A 19,461-nucleotide genomic window follows, 5' to 3' on the forward strand; every position below is an offset into this window, starting at 1 on the left:
ATACAGCGGTCAGAAGGAACTGGTGGGGATGTCTGCGCTCATCTCAGTGAGCATGCGCAGTGGGGCTTCTGGGCATGCACACTGAGGTGTGGACATGAAAATCCTTAGCTTTGAAGTTTACCAATTGAGATTGGCGCTGGCACCTAATCCCAACGGTGTGAATGCAGAGATGACCACTTAAAGATCATCAATTACAGGTAAATAACCTGTTTTTCTCTGTTTTCTTCTTTCCTGAAAAATTCTGGCTGTCCCACCCTGTCACAATATAATATTTTGGCTGTTTGCTCAGCCCAGGAACCTGAGGAAAAGAATGGGTGCCTCCTTTAACTTATATGATTTAAATAGCACTTGAGAAGTTTTTAAATTCCAAATTAACAAAATACTTTATTCACCATAGCAGGGAAAGGTCAAGTTAAATATCAGGAATAAAATTTATGAGGTAACTTAATATAGATAACTGAGGTAAAAATCAGTATATGCACAGACTTTAATTCGTATTGTTTCAGACTAATGAGAGTTTCTTAAGCTTTTCACAGTGACTTAAATCTTTAGGTTGAGAACCTTCCACCCCATCCCAGTGTTTTCAGCAAACACTTCCGTATACTCTTTTTGAGTATTTTCTCTCTTAACTTCCAAAAGGCTGGTACACCCTTTCCAGTACCCAAACCCTTCCTCTTGAAAGACCAAGACTCATCTTGAGTTTTTAATTGACTTTTAAGGGGTCTCTAAAGGTAGTTTCTAACCACACCAGACGAGAAATCTCTACACTCTTCAAAGCTATCACACTGTTTAGAATGGGTAAGGAAATTCCTTCTTTGTCTAGATCTATCCCCTCTCCTTGGCCTGAATGGGAGTCTCCATCTAACTATCCACTCATCCTTGTTAACTTTCCCCAGTTCTCCTGTGTGTTAAACTGCTCTCAGTCAGGGCTGAATTCTGAATGAATTCTCCTCCTCAGTGTTCAGCTGTAAAGCCTCTCTCTGCTTAGCTGATGCTAACCTATCAGATTGCTTGGAGCAGCCTGTCATTCAAGGCTCTCTGTTTCTTTGAAGAAATAATCCTTCATAGTCCTTTAGCTGTTTGTAGAGCACTTTAGCTGTTTGTAGAGTTCGTCACAGTGGGCTTCTGGTAGTGAGTGATTAGATCCTTAGAAAGGTAGAGTGTGGGGTCTGTGACATGTTTTGACTGCATGGTGACTTGCATATCTGGTGCGAAGGTTGTGGACATCACACTATCTAGACAGCTTGACAGTGCTGGGGAAGAGTCAGCAGTCATGGTCCATGTTGACACCAGTGATGCTATGAAATGTAATTGTGTGGTCCTGGAGTAAAAATTGTTACATACTCTTTTTTTACAGCTATCGTGCTCTGTAAATTGCATTACTTTTAAAATCTTCTGTATTGACTTTCTAGCAAAATGCTGATTTTACATCTGCAAATTTTATTTTGTAGTAGTCTCAGAAAGTGAAGTAGGATATCCTATCCTGAGCATCATGAAGGAATTTCTACATGTTTTCCATTTCAAAGTATTACTAAATGTTATCCAAGGCTGTGAAAATTTCAGAGAAACCAAAGTTAATATGTATTGAGCAGGCTCTGATTTTTCTTCTCGTCTTAGCACTCTGAATTGATTCAGAGTGGCATGTTAGCATGTTTCTTCCAAGGGTTGGATTGTCTTTTGCTTGCCAGCACTTCTAAATCACGGCAGATGCGAAGGCGAGTAGTAGAAGGCTGGATGATGTCATCAACAAAACCTGTTAAGCATATCAAGAGGAAATGATTATTTCCTACTCCTTAGCATGGAAATAAGGAGCAATGCTAATACCAAACTCCATCTGATGCACATTAGCTTTCTCATTAAGCCAAATTTATTATTTTTTAAGTTGTCCTAAAAGAAGTGAGGAACAGTTAAAATACACTCTTTTTTACTAAGTTAACTATGATGCCTTTATAAATAAGGAAAGGAGACACAGGAGTCTTGGTGACTGAAATCTGAATATGAAATTTCATTGTTAAGATGTATATTAGGAATGGGCATGGACTAATAAACAAATCAGGCTGATTCATGCTTCATTTAGAAGTTATTCATGGAATTGCATTGTCCCCGATCCAAAAACAAAATGCATTTCTTTTGCAATGTTTTGTTTTGTAGTTCATTTGTGAGATTCAAACTATTCACTGAGGGAACATTAGATGAAACAAGTCTTACCCCAGAGCAGGGGTGGCCAAACTTGTTTAATGTAAGAGCCACATAGAATAAACATCAGATGTGGAGAGCCACAAGACATGAATGTCAGAGGGAGGGAGAGGTGGACTTCTGGAAGCCTCGAAACACCCATCGCGGTTGTCCATAGCTTGACTGGGAGCCAATCACAGAGCTCCCATTCTGTTTTATGGGAGCAGACTCCCTGACTCAGCTGCTTTCACTTTGCAGCACAAAGAGAGAAGAGTTAGTTGTCATGAGAGAGCTGAAACTGAGCTTTCCTGGAGGCACTTGATTTAGGGGGCTATAACTTGGGACGTTCCAAATGCAGTCTCCACCAAACATGGAAGGTGGGTGGAGGAGAGCCTGCTGAAGACTCCAGGTGAGTTTGGCATCTCTAACTCATGATGGGGGCTGTTCTACACCTCCCAAATCAACTAAAGCACCATTTTTCCAGTTCATGCCCATCTCTAATGTATATACAATATCATGTAAACAATCATTTTGTCCCTTTTATCTTAGTTTAGATAAATTTGAAATACAACATGAAACATGCTATTTCAGCATACAATGGCTTCAGTTTACAGTCAATGGAATAGATCTTGAGGTCTCAGACAAACTTTCTGAAGTCCTAGGTATGTATTTTAAAGTAAAAACTTTGGGGGATTAATGGCAGCATGTTCCCCTAACATAAGGATCTTTCCAAACATAGAACAGCCTCTTGCTATGCTGCCACTTTTGAGAGCTCACACAACAGCCATTTGTAAACTATAGCAACTCTCCCACAAGCAAGAAGGGAGAGAGGGATACACACTATGAGAATATAAATGAAAGAGCTGAAGAAAATACAGAATACCTTCACGCTACAAACCAATATACAACAGACGGCATCATGATGTAGGCAGTCCCCCTTGCCCAGTCTGCATACTCTGCTATAATTAGTTGCAAACAATTTCTCTGGGATTCTACCCCACAGATTCAGAATAATTATTGTTTTGATTTTTTGCTTCATTTATACTCTACCTTTTTCCCCCATGGGGACCCAAAGTAGCTTATATGTTCTTCTCTGTTTATCCTCAAACATTGTGTGAACTAGATTAGGTTGAGAGAGTGTGACTGAAGAAGTGAACAGTGACTCACAAAAGGTCTACCCCACCATAAGCTTTGTTATTCTGCTGCTGGATTCTTGCTCTTTTCTGCTCCTATAGGCAGGCTAACATGGCTACCCATCTCGACTGGCCCAAGGTTACCCAGTGAGCTTCCATGCAGAGCAAGAATTTAAACCTGGTGCTCCCAGAGCCTAGTCCAGGGGTGGGGAACAGTGACTCTCCAGATGTTTTTTGCCTATAACTCCCATCAGCCCCAGCCAGCATGGCCAATGGCAAAAAACATCTGGAGAGCCATTGTTCCCCACCCCTGGCCTAGTCCAACACTCTACACCAGATTGACAACTGTGACCACTAGGAATCAAAGGAGAAATTAAAAGTCTCTGCGATTGGGATGAAAATACTTATCAGTCCCAAAGGCACAACAGCCAACAGGAAAGAAGGTCTGGCCCCAGAGTCCTTGTATTGACCTACTACCAAGGAGATGGCTATGCAGGGGCAGCGCTCTTTCACAAATGATGGAGATTGCAGAACCCTCCTAGCTAAAACCTCCAAGATTAATTCTAACATTAGCAGCCCATAAAAGGGGATTTGATAACAGTCTTCACTGCAATTAAGGTCGTCAGTTTTTAGGCCAATAATACATTCGTTTCTTTTTCTAAAGGTGCAAGGATTGGTCCTGGTCTCCCAAACAGCTTGAAAATTGTGTGTAGAGCAGAACAGCTCAGAGTTGTGTCTGCTGAGGTGGAGACCATTTGCAGTGGGATGGAAGGCTCTGCCATTGCTTCAAACCCTTTTCCCAGAGGGTAGCCGCAAGCAGCCCAATTTCAGCATGCCTGCTTAAAAACTTCTGGAAAGGGTGCATGTTTAGATTGCTCCCTAGGTAAAAGACAGCAATTACATCTGTCTGAAGGAGAAAGTTTTTCTCCACAATGTCAGCTGTGTGTATGCTATATACATTAATGCAACTGTGATATGTAAATCATGACCCTAGACATCTAAACATACCTCTAGTTTAAAAAGTTGTGACATCCAGCCTTTAGACTTACAGCTTTTAAGTATGCTTCTATCTGTTAGGACAGAATATGGAGAAACGGAATGAATGCCAACTGGCAAAGGTGTCCAATAAGGATGTGTTTTATCTCCGTTTCTCTTCAATTTATATGCAGAACATATCATGAAATCTGGATTAGATTTAGATGAAGATGGAGTGAAAATTCATGGAAGGAACATTAACAGTTTGAGATACACAAATGACACCACATCAGTGGTGAAAACTTGAAAAGATTCCTGATGAAGGGGCACCTTCTTTGGGGAGGCTGTAACTCAGATCCTGTAAATCCAATCCTCACCAAACTTGGAGGGCAGGTAGAGGAAATTCATCCAGAGATTCTATGCAAATTTGGTGTCTATAGCATGCTGGGGGGCATTCTATTAAATTATGAACCTCACAAACCAAACCAGTTCATTTGGCACTTAAAAGTTCATGGCTCTGCAGACATGAACTGAAATATACCACATTTTCCCATTTTGTGACCAACCCTTTTTGTGGCTTTTCTGTAGTCAGGAGTTATAAGATCACACTCCAGTTCTCTTTTCTGCAACAGTTTTCAGTTGCTATAGTTATTACTTCCCAAGCAGCACTGTTTATTGAAGCAGTTAAACTAAGAAACCTGCAAATTAGCTTTCTCAGCCAGCTGCCTCTGGCTGTTTCAGCAGATCCACCTCCATCTGAGCCTCTCATCTGCCCGCTCTTCTTTTGGAAATTAGAGCTTCACAGTAATCAGGATTGGCAATGGCAGGATTATATTGCCCATATTTCCTCTCCTCCTAAATAATATAATTCTTCATTTAAATCCTGAGACTTGGCAAAGCAGAGATTGGCCATCTTTGGATAACTAGCCTAATCAAGAAGTAACTTGTTAAGCACATTCCCTTAGCATGGCAACCATTTCCTCAAAATTCCAGAAGTGTCTGCAGATTCAACATTAAGCACCCTAGTCTAGCACTACTATTTAAAAACTGTGGTAAATCGTCTATTCCAGCCTGTTATGTGTTTTTCAATTCTTAATGTGACTACAGCTAGACCTTTGCAAGTTGGGAAAATTATCCCTCCTGCTTTGGAAGAAGCAGAATAGATCATATAGAAATAATTTCTTAGAACAAAAAAAACCTGTGGTCAATAAAAGGCTTTGATTAGCAGAAACTTGAAACAACAATACCTTTGGTTGCTGCAGGGAAAGGATTTGCAAATTTTTCTACATATTCTGCTTCTGCATTTTTCTCCTTTCCTCTGAAAATGATCTGGACAGCTCCCTGAAGAAGAAAGGACAAGAATATTAAACAACTGAACATTTGTTAAGCCTTTGGAACGTGGGTTAGTTTACTGTCTGAACTGTAAAGTGAATCAAGTGACAAAAGTTGAAAAAATGCCCAGATGTGATTACTAATGAACGTTGCCTTCACCTACCTTGGCTCCCATCACAGCTACCTCTGCTGTTGGCCATGCATAATTTGCATCTCCTCTTAAGTGCTTTGAACTCATCACATCATAGGCCCCACCATAAGCCTGGAAAAGGAAACAGCAATATCAGCCAATCAGGATTCTGTGTGCTTCTACCTCATTGCTGTTATAAAACGAATAAGTTCCACTGCATTAATTTAAAATACTTTGCAGTATGCTTCCTTTTTATTTACAATCTGATTTCAGCATCTTCTCTATATGCATTCACCTTTCTAAATTCAGCTAGTCAATATAAAGTGTTTCCTGGTTTCACACACTAAAGATGTAATATAGAGATCCTAAAGCATCTCTTGTAATTTTCTTTGTCTTCAAAACTGTGGCTTAGATACAGTTTTCAAACTAAAGGAACAAAGTATTTAATAGCCTTAAATCCAGTGTAATTGTTGATTCTATTCCTATAAGGCTCCCTAAGATTTAGTTTAATACCTAGAAAGTAATTTTTCACTGTCAGACCAGCAATTTTTGGGCCATAGCTGTTTCACCTGAAAAATGCATGGGTCCCCAAAGAAACCTAAATTTCCTTTTTTATCACATACAGTATATGTGTGCATTTGAGTGTATACAAGCACAAAGAGATATAATGACCATCTGTTGGAGTGTTCTGAGTTGGAGAAATCACCCTAGGGAACAAGACAGATTAGTCTATCAATGTAACTTTACATCATAACCAGGACTTTATTGGGGGGGAGGGGCGTCATATTCTCCATTTGTGGATGAAGGAATCTGAGTGAGTCACTCTACAAGTAGACCTATATAAACTGGGAGGTTTTTATCCCTTTTGATGGAAATAGACTCTACCCACTTCCAGTTCTGCCTTCTCTGTCCTTATTTTTACTGCATAAAAAAGGCAGGAAAATACTAGAATCCTTTCTTGCTCTCCTTTGGTATGATGAAAAAGGAAACAATGTTTCTTCTTCTGCTGCCATGTTGCTGCACTGCCAACTGCCAGCCAAGAGAAGACCAGCTGTCATCAAGGCCTGAATGAGATCCAGCCACTCAGCCCACTCCCCTGCCAGCTCACCTCTTCTCTTTGAGGCATCAAGCTGTTTAATACACAATGCAGTACAGTAATTTTAGATTTTTGTTGGTTGATTGGAGATTATCTTTGACCATAAAAAGCAGGATATTAAATGCTCTAAGTAAACAGGCAGCTGCTCCCACAGCCTCTTTGTGGTAAAAAGGTAGTTTTACAATTGGTAAGCAAAGAAAAACACACAAACAGATCTACAAAAATGCATTGCTCCTCCTCACCATTAGAGGCGTGCAAAAAAAAAAAAGTATTTTTTGAGTTGGGATATATTGACCCCCAAAAAATTGGTATTTCCTGATATTCCCAAATACCAGTATGGCATTTGGATTTGGGAAACTCAATTTTTTTTTTCAGTTCCCTTATACCCTATGCTATGGGGCCAGTGCAGCCAGCCCAGCCAAGGCAGCATGGAGCTCTGAGGTGGCACACAGCCAGCCCGCCCCAGCCAAGGCAGTGTGAAGCTGTCAGCTCCCACTGCCCCAGTTGATCCTCTCTTACTCGGATACCAATAAGGCATTTTCCAAGTATTTTTTTCAGTTTATCCTGAATGCACACCCCTACTCGCCATCCAGTCCTGAGGTATTGTGTTTAAGTAATGGGGCATTAAACACTGCCTACAACAGCACAAAAGTACTCTTCGGTGGGCAAAAGCCACAAATCGCTTAGAGCAGGGGTGTCAAACATGCGGTCCACGGACCAAACCAACCCACCCAGGGTTTCAATCAGGTCCGCAGGGCTCTCCTCTCCCCTCTCCCCCACTCCTGTCCTCACCCTGTGAAACTCCAAATGCTGCTTCTGCCTTTTCTTTGCAGAGGCTAAAGCTGAAAGCAAAGCTGCAAAGAAAATGCGGAATGGATTTCCCACTCTGGCTTCTGGGCAGAGCAGAGGTAAACAGAAAATCCACTTCACATTTTCCTTGCAACTTTGTCTGTTTCAATGAAGAAGAACTTCCCAGCATTCCTAAGGCCAGCTGAAGCTTCCTGGAGTTGTGTCCTTGCAAACCAAGCGTTGATGCCTTGAACCAGCTTTGTCTCTTCTAAGTGGAGTGAGAACTAGTGCCCAGTGAGTACTCTAACTTGGGAACCCACAGCCAAAGGAGATATGACACAGGAGAGCCATTGCTAACCTGAGTAGACCCAAGGTGTGTGGGGGGGGGGGGGGGGGGCGGTGAGAAGCTTGCAGTGTCTTGCCATTTCATGTTTTCCCAGCTTGAGAACATTTTATTTTTTAAAGTTTCTGCTGTGATCTTTGCGCTTTTTCTTGATGTTTTATTTTAAAAATTGCATTGCAAAATCCCACTATCCCCCCTTTCCATTTTAAACAAAATATTGCAAGAGTGTTAAGCATGTTTGCATTTTAAGTTAAAAACTGATATATTTAATTGTGTTGGCCTGTGTCCTCTATAAAGTCTATATCTCTGCTATCTGGCATTACATTTTAGGACATGCATGACTCGGCCCCACAAAGTCCCATTTATGTCAGATCCAGCCCTCCTAACAAATGTTTGACACCCCTGACCTAGAGGAATGTGAAGAAATGCAGTCCAAGGTTGCCCACCTGCCAAAGATATTACTGAGGATGACCTTACCCTCATAAAAGCAAAAGGTGAAAAGACCAGCAATTTCCTGATTCTTCCTTTGCTAAACCACCTTTAAGCTGAGAGGTTTCCCTTTCCCTCCAAAACCATTAAAATATTGAGAGGCCGGGTGCAACACAGTGTGGTTGCTCTGGTGGATGACCTCCAAAGACATTTGGATTGAGGTGAATCAACACTTTTGATATTTCTCAACCTGTCAGCAGCATTCAATATTGACCATGATCTGTTAACCCACCACCTTGCTGATGTGGGGATACAGGGGCTCTCCTTGCAGTGGCTAGCCTCATTTCTCTACAGTTGGGACAGGGCAGCTATGGGGGTGTCCCAGCGACATCCACTAGAATGCGGCGTGCCACAGGAAGCAATTCTCTCTCCAGTGTTATTTAATATCTATATGTACCCCCTTGCCCAGATTATCCGGAGGTATGGGCTGGGTTGTCACCAATATGCAGATGACACCCAGCTTCGTCTACTGATGGATGGCTGCTTGGACTCTGCCCCAGAAAATCTGGACAGGGCGTACAAGCAACAAAGCCTGCTGAAAATGAACTCACTGAAGATGGAGGTCCTGCATCTGGGTTGCAGGGGACTGGGATTGGAAATCAGGCTTCTGGCCTTCGATAGGTGAAGAGCCCATAGCTCACCTTCTATGACCTGGCTACCCATCTAATGGTCACTTCCAGGTTGGATTTGTGTAACTCTCTCAACTTGGGGCTGCCCTTAACTCTGATCTGGGGAGGGATGGTGGCTCAGTGGTAGAGCATCTGCTTGGTAAACAGAAGGTCCCAGGTTCAATCCCTGGCATCTCCAAAAAAGGGTCCAGGCAAATAGGTGTGAAAAACCTCAGCTTGAGACCCTGGAGGGCTTTATAATCTACAAACCAGCAACTTCTGGCAATCCCTGGCTTCAGAGACGTCCAACTTGCCTCAACTAGGGCCAAGGCCTTTTGGCCCTGGCCCCTACCTGGTGTAATGAGCTTCCATTAGAGATCAGGGCCCTGCAGGACCTATTACAGTTCCACAGAGCCTGTAAAATGGAGCTCTTCAGCCAGGCCTTTAAGACCAACAAAGTTTTATTCATGGCGCGAATTTATATGTATGTATATTTATGGTCTATAAATTTCATTTCAGAATGTCTGAGGAAATGTGCATGTACATGAAAGCTCACACCTTGAATAAAACTTTGTCAAGTAGGGGTCAGTCACCAAAGGTCACCATGACTTCCAGCTGCACACACACACAAATACTAAAAACCAAAAATGTTTGCTTGGGACAAGGACCTTTTTCTTATCCAGAACCAGAGAAATGCTACCTTTTCATCTGAAAGTACCCTTCATCTAATATCTGGATATTATATGAAGTCAGTTATCTGACTTTGTTGTAATCTGCCCTCAGCACACTTACAGGGTAGGGCGGAATATAAATCTTCTAAAATAAATAAATAAACATTCATTGTCATAAAAGAGACACATCTGTTTTCAGGGGAATGAAGGAGGTCCTTGATTTATGCAGTGATCTAAACTATGAATTGCCTCCAAAATGTAAGAGGCAAGCTACAGCTTTTTTGCCATTTTGTGTAGGAAAGGTACCAAATCCACATAATTACTTCTTGAGGAAGGTTTCCTAGATTTCTCACAAGACACCATCATAAACTTTTAACTGAATCATTAAAAGTGGTCCCCCCTCAGGATTATTTCCATTGACATTGCAATAACATTTAAGTATTATATGAGGCTCCTGAATGAGGCTGGCCAGAGCTTCAGGTTTGGTTGTCATCAATATGCAGATTATATCCAGTTCTATATTTTATTATCCAAACTTCTAAATGTGTCCATGGGCTATGAATCAGTGCTTTGAGGACAATGTCAGGTGGCTGACACAAAACAAGCTGGAGTTGAATGTAGGTTGCCTAGGGTGCGAGCCTTCTCGAGGCACTGAATTGGGCATCCCCCATGTGACTTAGTGATGTTATCAGTGCGGGGGAGGGGGGGTTGCACCAGAAGTTAGCCTTGCCTGGGGTGCCAGACAGTCTAGGACTGGCCCTGTGTAGATAAGACAAAGGTGATGCTTCACTGGCCTTGCAAAACAAGAGTTGTTCCGCTGGGCTTATGGTTGAGGGCAGTGACAGGCTTCATCTAGAATTGGCCTCCCCATCCTTCTCCTTTATCCCCTCTTCCCCTTTCATCAGACCCTCCCTAGGATTTTATACCATCTTTTAGCTGTATAGTGGATGTATTTTATGGATCTTATTGTATTTATTGTAATTATTATAATCTTTAGTGTATGTATTGTATTTCTTAATGTTTTAGAATGTTGTATGTTTGACGTTACCTGTAGTAGTAGTAGTAGTAGTAGTCAGGGATGCTGATGTTTTAAAGTGACTGTATCTGGTTGTAGTGGATACAGTGGAGTTGGTATCTGCAAAGATTAAGAGCCTAGGAAAGGAAAGGTCCCCTGTGCAAGCACCAGTTGTTTCTGACTCTGGGGTGACATTGCTTTCACGTTTTCACGGCAGACTTTTTATGGGGTGGTTTGCCATTACCTTCCCCAGTCATCTACACTCCCCCCCTCCCCTGGCAAGCTGGGTACTCATTCCACCCTCGGAAGGATGGAAGGCTGAGTCAACCTCGAGCCGGATACCTGAAAACTCAGCTTCCACCAGGGATCGAACTCAGGAGGAGCCTAGGAGTGCTCATTAACCCAACCATATTGTTTGAAAAGGAGACTGATGTTGTGCCTTCTATCATCTGCATCTGACTCACCCAACTCTCATTCTGCTTAGACTCAGCTGATTTAGCCATGCTGATTCACACTTTTGTAACCTTGCAGTTGGACAACTAACATGTTCTGTGTAAGACTGCCCTCTGTGTTAGACTGCCCTTCAGCTGGTAAATCCAATTCAGGATACTAGTTGAGGCCATTAAAGACTTTCCCAGCCTAGGACCCACCTATCCAAAGGAGCTTCTTCTCCTATATCTTCCTTCTCCATTGTTGCTCCAATTCTGTGGAATAGCCTTCCCAAGCAGATGAGGGTAACAGAGTCTTTAGAATGCCAACCCTATTTAATTTACATAGCCCTGTCTGTAGAACAGTGGAAGCAGTTCACTGAAGAGCAAAATAAGATCAATGTTCTTTTTTCCAAGTCTGCACAGACAGAAAGCTCTATCATAATTTTTTTTACTGCTTAAATTAACCTGAGCAATTGACCTGGTTTTGACACAGATCATCAAGTAATGCAATCCACAGGGAATTTTTCCTGCACAAATCCCATTGACATGAATGTGAGTTTGAATAGGAATAGAAAACAAAATTGTGCACTGCTTGGCTATTCTTACCTACAGCATAAGCCCAAACCAGCCATTTATTTTTTAAAAAACAAGAAGGGCAATACAATTAATACTTCTACAGACTGTAAATAACTCCATATAAATTATTTATCACTCCACTTGCAAGTAAGAAAATCTCTCAAAGTTAAGCACAAGCTCAAAAACAAAAAGAGACATATGAGAGAAGAACCAAAGACAGGCAAATCTCTAGTCAGTCTCAGCTGGTCCACAACTATAAGATGCATTTTACTTTACCTTTCTTGTGATAATGGTGATTTTTGGCACTGTTGCTTCTGCAAAAGCAAACAGGAGTTTTGCGCCATGCCGTATGATCCCACCATATTCTTGAGCTGTTCCTGGATATAACAAAAACCGATAACTATTAAAAGAAAATTCCTCCAGGACAGGATGTTAAATAAGAAATGACATACAGCAATTATCAATGATGATAGCAGTTAAAATCACACCACTTATCTGAGTAACAAAGGCAGAAGTGGAAAGTATGATTGAACCAGATATCGGTAACAAGACAGACAACAGATTTACAGAATCTGGCTTGTACTCTAAGCCTGCAGTGTGGAGGCCATCCTCCATTGTACAGTATGGACCTCTGGTGCTAGGCACAAGACCAATGTCTTTCTATGAGCCAGAAAGTGCCACACCATCTGCATGTCACTTCTTAGTTTGACAGAAAGCATTCTAGGAAGCCATTTTTAAACTACAGGGTTATCTATTATTCCCTTTGGGTTTTTAAGTAATCTGAGATTAAATATTCTAAAAAAACCTATTCAAAATATGTCAAGCCATATAAAGTAGCATGTATGTGGTTATCAGAGGCAAACAGGGCTGGCTCTTACCTGGAAGGCCTTAAGCAATTTGGGGCCAGGGTACCTGAAGGACCACCTTCTCCCATACTATTCAGCCTGCCAGTTTACTTTCCCAAGCCCTGCCCCCTACATCCCCACCTGCAGTGATTAGATGGGTGATGACCAGACAGGGCTGTCAGCTGCTTAATATAATTTTGTGCTGTTTTTATGCTCTGGCTTGTTTTTAATGTCTTCTTTTAATACTGATAATTCTTATAATTCCTGTTTCTCCAGTGTTATAGTGTTGTTTTTTCACTTCATGAACCACCTTGAACAGGTCCCTGGAAAGGTGGTATGAAAATTTTCTAAATACAATCAATAAAGGAAGACTCAGAATAACGTACCTGGTAAAAATCCAGGCACATCCACAAAAGTTATCAGAGGAATGTTGAAAGCATCACAAAATCGGACAAAACGAGCTCCCTTCACAGAAGAATTTATATCCAGGCAGCCTAATTTTTAAAAATAGATATAAAATACTATTGATGGCACATGAATTCTTCCATGCACAAATACACAGATCAGTTACAATAAAATTTCACTCAAAGGAGGAGAACATTCTTGACAGATGTAAGCACTGAGGATTAATTGCCAGCTCCCTGTCTCCCATGCTCACTTTCTTTCATCTTTTTTACTTTTCAATGTTCCTCCTTTTCTCACCCATTGGTTGTTTTAAAAAATTTCTTAAACAGATGCAGGATTTATTGCCTCAGTCAAAATGATGTGGAAGCCCTGCTCCTCTGTTGAAGCACTGGACAGGACCAGAGATTCCTGCAAAGATTACTTATATTGTATTGTCCCCAGTCGCAGATGCAAGAGAGCCCTACCGTTTAAAACGCTGATAAACACAGATCTAGGACAGAGTCACAGACTGCAATTCACCCACTGCAGACTGAGGCAGAGGAGAAGGCATACTTTTTGGTGCCAAACAGCTAAGGCCCAAGAAATCACCACTGGGCGGTGTCAGTAGAGCTGGCTGGGGCAAGTAACTTAGTGGGTGCAAACCCTTTCAACAGCCCCTCCTTCAGTGCCCACTCAAATCAAAGTAGCCTTTTAGGATGTGCCTGAGCATAAAGGCATGGCTACAGTTTGTAGCACATAGAAGTAACAATTATGTTTCAATAGGAAGCAATATACAGCAAATGCCAAAGAATCATCCCTCTGGCAAGAGGATCAATTCAAGGGTCACAAAAATCCCATACATCACTCACCCACCAAGAGCTAGTCAGGGCCCTTATTTCTTTCAAGCAGCGCAAGGTTACCAGAATAATTCAAGCTACACTGGCACACTAAAGCTGGCAGAATCTTCCCCACAGCAGACAGACTTTAGCCCCTAAATGATGCCCAGAATGAAACGGATATGACCGAGTTAGAAGACTCTGCCATCGGAATTGGATAGCTCTTTGATGAGGATGGGATACCACAACAGCATAAACCAGGCAACTGTTTTTGCAAGTGGGCATGGGAATCTTGCTGTTGTCACAGCTGAGATGTGGGGGCAGTGACAGCTTCTAGTGGGAATTACTCAGATCACACAGAAGTTCCAGAGGGATGGAACCTCCAAAGAAGCTGACCTCAGCACAAACTAGGCCCTTTGTAAAGCAAAGGGAAATCAGCCATGGAGAACACTCTGGCTCTTGCTGCTAAGGTTGAAAGGAGCAGGGTCAGGAGGGCCTGAAGGAAGCTCCTCCCCTCTCTGAAGACTGTAGGAGGGGATGCAGCACTCCCTGTTGGAAGGAATCCACCACATCTTGGCAAGGCCTCTATAGGATGCCTTGCCCCATTTTGTTTTTTGTTTTTAGTAGTTCCATTGTCTTTTAATATATTATCCATATTTTTTGTTTCTTCCATCTTGTTGGTGTGCCCACAAAACCTATTTACCTAATTCCTGATTCAGCTATTTCATTCAGTGGTTTTGTACATTTATTTATTTATTTATTTATTTATATTATTTATATCCCGCCCTTCCCACGAAAGTGGCTCAGGGCGGCTCACAACATAAAACCTAGTATAACTGGAATTCTGTGGCCTGCACACGTCCACATTAAACACATGTTCTTGCTTTCCAAACTGGACTCAAGCCTCACACAAAATAGCCAAGCCTCTTCTGGGCTGACCCTCAATCCTGACCTAGAATGATCTGCTAATTTAGGTTTTAATACTTGGATAACAAATAATACATCTCAAACCAGGATTCAAACCATCACACCTTATTTAAGGAATTTTTTTTTACAAGGTAACAAGGCTCCAGTGAAAAGCCAGCAGGAAAACTGAGATGGAATTCAGCAAAATAAACAGTTAAAAATTTATTGACATAAGTCAAAGTATAAGTTGATGGTTAGCATAACATTCAAATATGTTGCAATGCAAAAAACACTGCTATCATAGTACCCAGTCACACAACACACATAATGCTCACTGACACTAACAGTGTATATCTCAAAAAATGTTGAAAAGGAAGAGGAACAGAGAAGGGACAGCAAGAATCAATGGGAATGTTAAGAAAATATGATCAGGACCTGCCACTAGGAATAGAAGTTTTCCTGCCTGTTTTATCCACTATGCAAATCACTAACAGCTGTACTCTGTTCTTACCTGATGCAACTTTGGGCTGGTTGCCAACTATTCCAACAGTTCTTCCATTCATTCTTGCAAAGCCAACTATGATGTTCTTAGCATAGGCAGGCATGATCTCAAAGAATTCTCTGTCATCAACAATCTACACAAGTGAAATTCAAACATTTTACTGATGAAATATACATGACTACAGAGTTTAGCTTATCTGTATTGTGCAAAGGAGATTTAGCATATCAGAAAGCTGAAGCGTTCTTCTAAATCCTTTTCAATATGTTCTCTCAGAGAACATTTTTCCACATTAACATTAGAGCAGGGAAAAATCTGGAAATTCACTTCTTATAAAAGTAACTTTCTAATTCCAGGCAGTTAATATTAACTGTTATCTTTACTCCCCATTTTACTAATCCAACTGTGACCTATAAATACATCAACTGCTTAAGAAATTATATGGACCACATATAGCTCTGAGACCCCATTAAATCTACAACATGTGCATTTTTTCTTGAAAATTCTTCTCTTCTGTAAAATTCCTCTATAGCCCCTGGATAAGTTTCAGAGATCTATTCCAACCCAATCAACACCAGGGGATTAAAAATACTAGCAATCTATTAGCAAAATCATAAAGAAGAATAAGAAAAAAAGTATCACTGTAAGAACTCTGTTGCTGAATAGCAAGTCAGCCTCTGTGCTTTATCCAGAGCACTGGCTTTCAAATTTTGTCAACTATGAGTGTCTATGCTTACATCAACACATAGTTTTGAGCCCCTGCAGAGTCACCCAACACATGAAGACAGATAGTTCAATGGTAAAATGCAGAGAAAGTTCAGTGAGTTTTAAGACTCTTAACAGGGTAATCCTAAACAGAATAACTCTTCCAAATCCATTGAAGTCAATGCAATTTGAAGAATCTAATTCTGTTTAGAATTGCATTGTAAAACATGCAACATACAAAAGGGAAAAAGCAAAAAAGAAGTTCTTAATTGGTCCCCAGCATAATCTGTAAATCACATAGGTCACACTGTGGACTAAGGGCAGAAAGCCTCAGACAATTTACTATTTCATTCTCTGCCTGCCCCCACAGACAGTGAAGGTCTGCTGCACAGGCACCTGCACTGCAGGTTAATCATGGATTGTAGAGAAAAACTGAGTGATGTATGATGGCTGGCTAATCACAGTGCACCTGCTGCCATTTAAAATAAAATATTTTGTACCTTTGATCTTCCAAGCCTTTAAGCTGGAAGCAGACTTGAAAGAACATTTTATTGCATCAGGCCAACCTGCTATGGATTAAAGATGAGAAGATGAAGCTGACTGAGATAACCAAATGATTTTTACCTCACTTTTAGTAAGGTGGGAGGGCAAAGGGACAAAACAGATTTGGGCGAACAAATGGGGGGGGGATTCAAGGGAATGTATTTTAGGAATATGATTTAGGATTCTGGGAGATGAATGAAAATATAATTAGGAAATGGTTTTGGTACATGTGAGGCAAAAGAATAAGAATACTGAGTTTGGCTATCATATAGGAAGATTTCTGTTGGATCAGGCCAAAATCCAAGAGTTATGTGGATACATGAAACAGCTTTATACTGAGACAGACCATTAGTCTATCAAAGTCAGTTGTCTGCTCTCACTGGTAGCAGCCCTCCAGGGTCTCAGATGCAGGGCCTTTTACATCACCTACTACTACTCAGTCCTTTTTTAAAAACTGAAGATGTCAGGGACTGAACCTGGGACCTTCTGCATGCAAAGCAGGTACTCTGCCAGTGAGTCACAGTACAGCATTCTGTTTTCAGCAACAGGCTACCTGATGCCTCTGGAAATTTAAACAAAAAAGGCATGAAGATGACAGACTCATTCTGTTATTGGCTCTAGCATCTTCATTGACATAGTAATTTTGTGCATGAAAGTTCTAGTTAGCTATCATGGTTGACAGAAAGGATTCATGAGTGAAACAGGAAAATGGAACTTTGGACACAGAATTCCAAGAGTTGTAGGAGTGGCTTAGCAGGGAGATGGCATGTGCAACATCCCTATTTTGGTGATACACCAATCATCTCTGATATAAAGATGAAGAAGATGATATTGGATTTATATCCTGCCCTCCACTCCGAAGAGTCTCAGAGCAGCTCACAATCTCCTTTATCTCCCTCCCCCACGACACCCTGTGAGGTGGGTGGGGCTGAGAGGGCTCTCACAGCAGCTGCCCTTTCAAGGACAACCTCTGCCAGAGCTATGGCTGACCCAAGGCCATGCTAGAAGGTGCAAGTGGAGGAGTGGAGAATCAAACCCGGTTCTCCCAGGTAAGAGTCCGCACATTTAACCACTACACCAGGCATAAATGGTACAGAATAAAATGCAAGATGAAAATCAGAGATTAAAGAATTAAATCACAGTGATGAAAACTGGTATGGCAATATCAAAGCTGTTACTGTTCATAAACACATTAAATAAATACTCTTGATTATACATAAATTAAGATGGCACACATTAGGCAGCAAGAGGTAGATAGATCCACCCCCACTAACGTAAAAATTACTTAATTTTATTTTTAAAAGCAAAACTGAAGAAGTTCCTAAATTAATGAGTAACTCTAGAACTCAGCTCCTATTGTTCTAGCATTCTACAGTTATGTGCCCACTGTTATTTGCATCCCCAAAAGTATTACAACAAAACATTTATTGCATGTAATTCACATACCACAGAAATATGCCTTCCCCTACAATGACATCTTATTTGACTGCCACACACAGTGAAATCAATGCAACTTAAATTGGGCAGCCATAGTACTTTGATTATGATGCCACACACTTACAACTGAGAGCAGCCCAGAGAATGTATAACCCCTTTTTTATATAAAGAAGTATAATTCTGCGGATTCATCTGTTTTGAATTGGCTTGCATCCAGCAAATAATGAGTCATGCAAAACCAAGAAAATGCAGCCCACTGAAACTCTGAAGTTCTGCCTCTTATAGTCAAGAGAACCTCATTCACAGCATGAGGGAACAAAATGGGGGACAGCGTTAGAATTGGGTCACAAACTTTTGTCTGTGATTAATTTTGGCTGGTCTATGGTTCCAGAACCGAGGTTTGAGAACTGCAGCCTGGTTATGAACCTGTTCCCTGCAAAAGCCAACAAAACTGCTGAGCAGCAGCAGGAGCAGGCTCCCATTACTCAGCTGTTTAAAGGGGCTTCCTTGGGCAGCAAGTCCCAGAGACACGTGTGTAGCAAATTGCTCAGCAAAGCTCAGCTGTTTAAAGGGGCTTTCTTGGGTTCAGTTCTGAGCCACTTAAATCAAACAGCTGAGTGGCACTCCACTGCTCAGCTGTTTGGTTTAAATGGCTCAGAGCTATTTAAACTCCTGCTTTCTTTGTTATTTAAACCCCTGTAAAAAACAGCAGGGAACAGAAACCCGGGATCATGAACAGATACAAACTGGTTTTGTTAACAAACCAATCTCCTGTTTCATACAGATTCACAGTTCAGCCACAAACCAAATCACATATTGTCAGTCTGCATTGGAAGGATGATCATCAAAGTGCCTTTCATCAACAGAAAATGACTATAGGATACAAAACAGAACTTTTACCACTTATACAAACCAACAAGCAATAGATTTTTAGTTGTTTGGTAACTTGCATACTAGCAAGATCAAAACAGGTTTATCAGATTGCAGAAACTCCCAATGCAATAAATATTAATGCACTATATATTAACTCAATGTTTATATATTCCATTACTAGTAACATCTGCACGTAGAGCTTACCGCATGTACAATGTCCACCATGTCATAAGCTTTAGTGGATTCCATTGGGACAATTGTATCCAACTCAGGAACCAATCGGTGGCTTTAAGCAAATGCAATTAAAAGCAAGAAACATATTTATCAGCATTCACATGACAAAATTAGTACTATAAGAAGTGACCTTTTTCTTAACCTAAGACAATATGACTGAAAGCCAGAATCTTGAGTCAGCCTTCTAATGAGGTTGAGGGATTATCTTTAGCAGACTGCATCTTCAGACCCTAGCGAACAGCCTTTATCTCAGTCATGCAGCAGCAGAACTCTACTAGCATAAAATTATGCCAGTTTATTCTCTACCTCTCACATCTGAGCAAGCATCTCTTTGAAGGAAAACATTTGAAACAATCCCTAATACATCTGAAAATCATCCTTGGGAAATTTTCTGGTATCTTCCAGAACAATTAAGCAATGAAATCCCTAGAGGAAT

The 19,461-nt window shown here is 41.1% G+C and overlaps 1 protein-coding gene across 1 annotated transcript in view; it reads right to left on the minus strand.

Annotated features, from left to right (window-relative positions):
• Nucleotides 1–356: 356 nt before the first annotated feature.
• Nucleotides 357–19,461, minus strand: part of PCCB (propionyl-CoA carboxylase subunit beta) — a 40,796-nt gene continuing 21,691 nt past the window's right edge. The window contains exons 9-15 of the mRNA XM_060241975.1: nucleotides 18,996–19,077; nucleotides 15,246–15,369; nucleotides 12,995–13,102; nucleotides 12,040–12,140; nucleotides 5,779–5,877; nucleotides 5,531–5,624; nucleotides 357–1,753 (exon numbers count right to left, since the gene is read on the minus strand). Coding sequence (XP_060097958.1) covers nucleotides 1,632–1,753; nucleotides 5,531–5,624; nucleotides 5,779–5,877; nucleotides 12,040–12,140; nucleotides 12,995–13,102; nucleotides 15,246–15,369; nucleotides 18,996–19,077 — 730 coding nt within the window. The 3' untranslated portion in view covers nucleotides 357–1,631. The remainder of the gene's footprint in view (nucleotides 1,754–5,530; nucleotides 5,625–5,778; nucleotides 5,878–12,039; nucleotides 12,141–12,994; nucleotides 13,103–15,245; nucleotides 15,370–18,995; nucleotides 19,078–19,461) is intronic.

The sequence above is a fragment of the Heteronotia binoei genome, chromosome 6, assembly GCF_032191835.1.
Source record: "Heteronotia binoei isolate CCM8104 ecotype False Entrance Well chromosome 6, APGP_CSIRO_Hbin_v1, whole genome shotgun sequence".
Taxonomy (NCBI): Eukaryota; Metazoa; Chordata; class Lepidosauria; order Squamata; family Gekkonidae; genus Heteronotia; species Heteronotia binoei.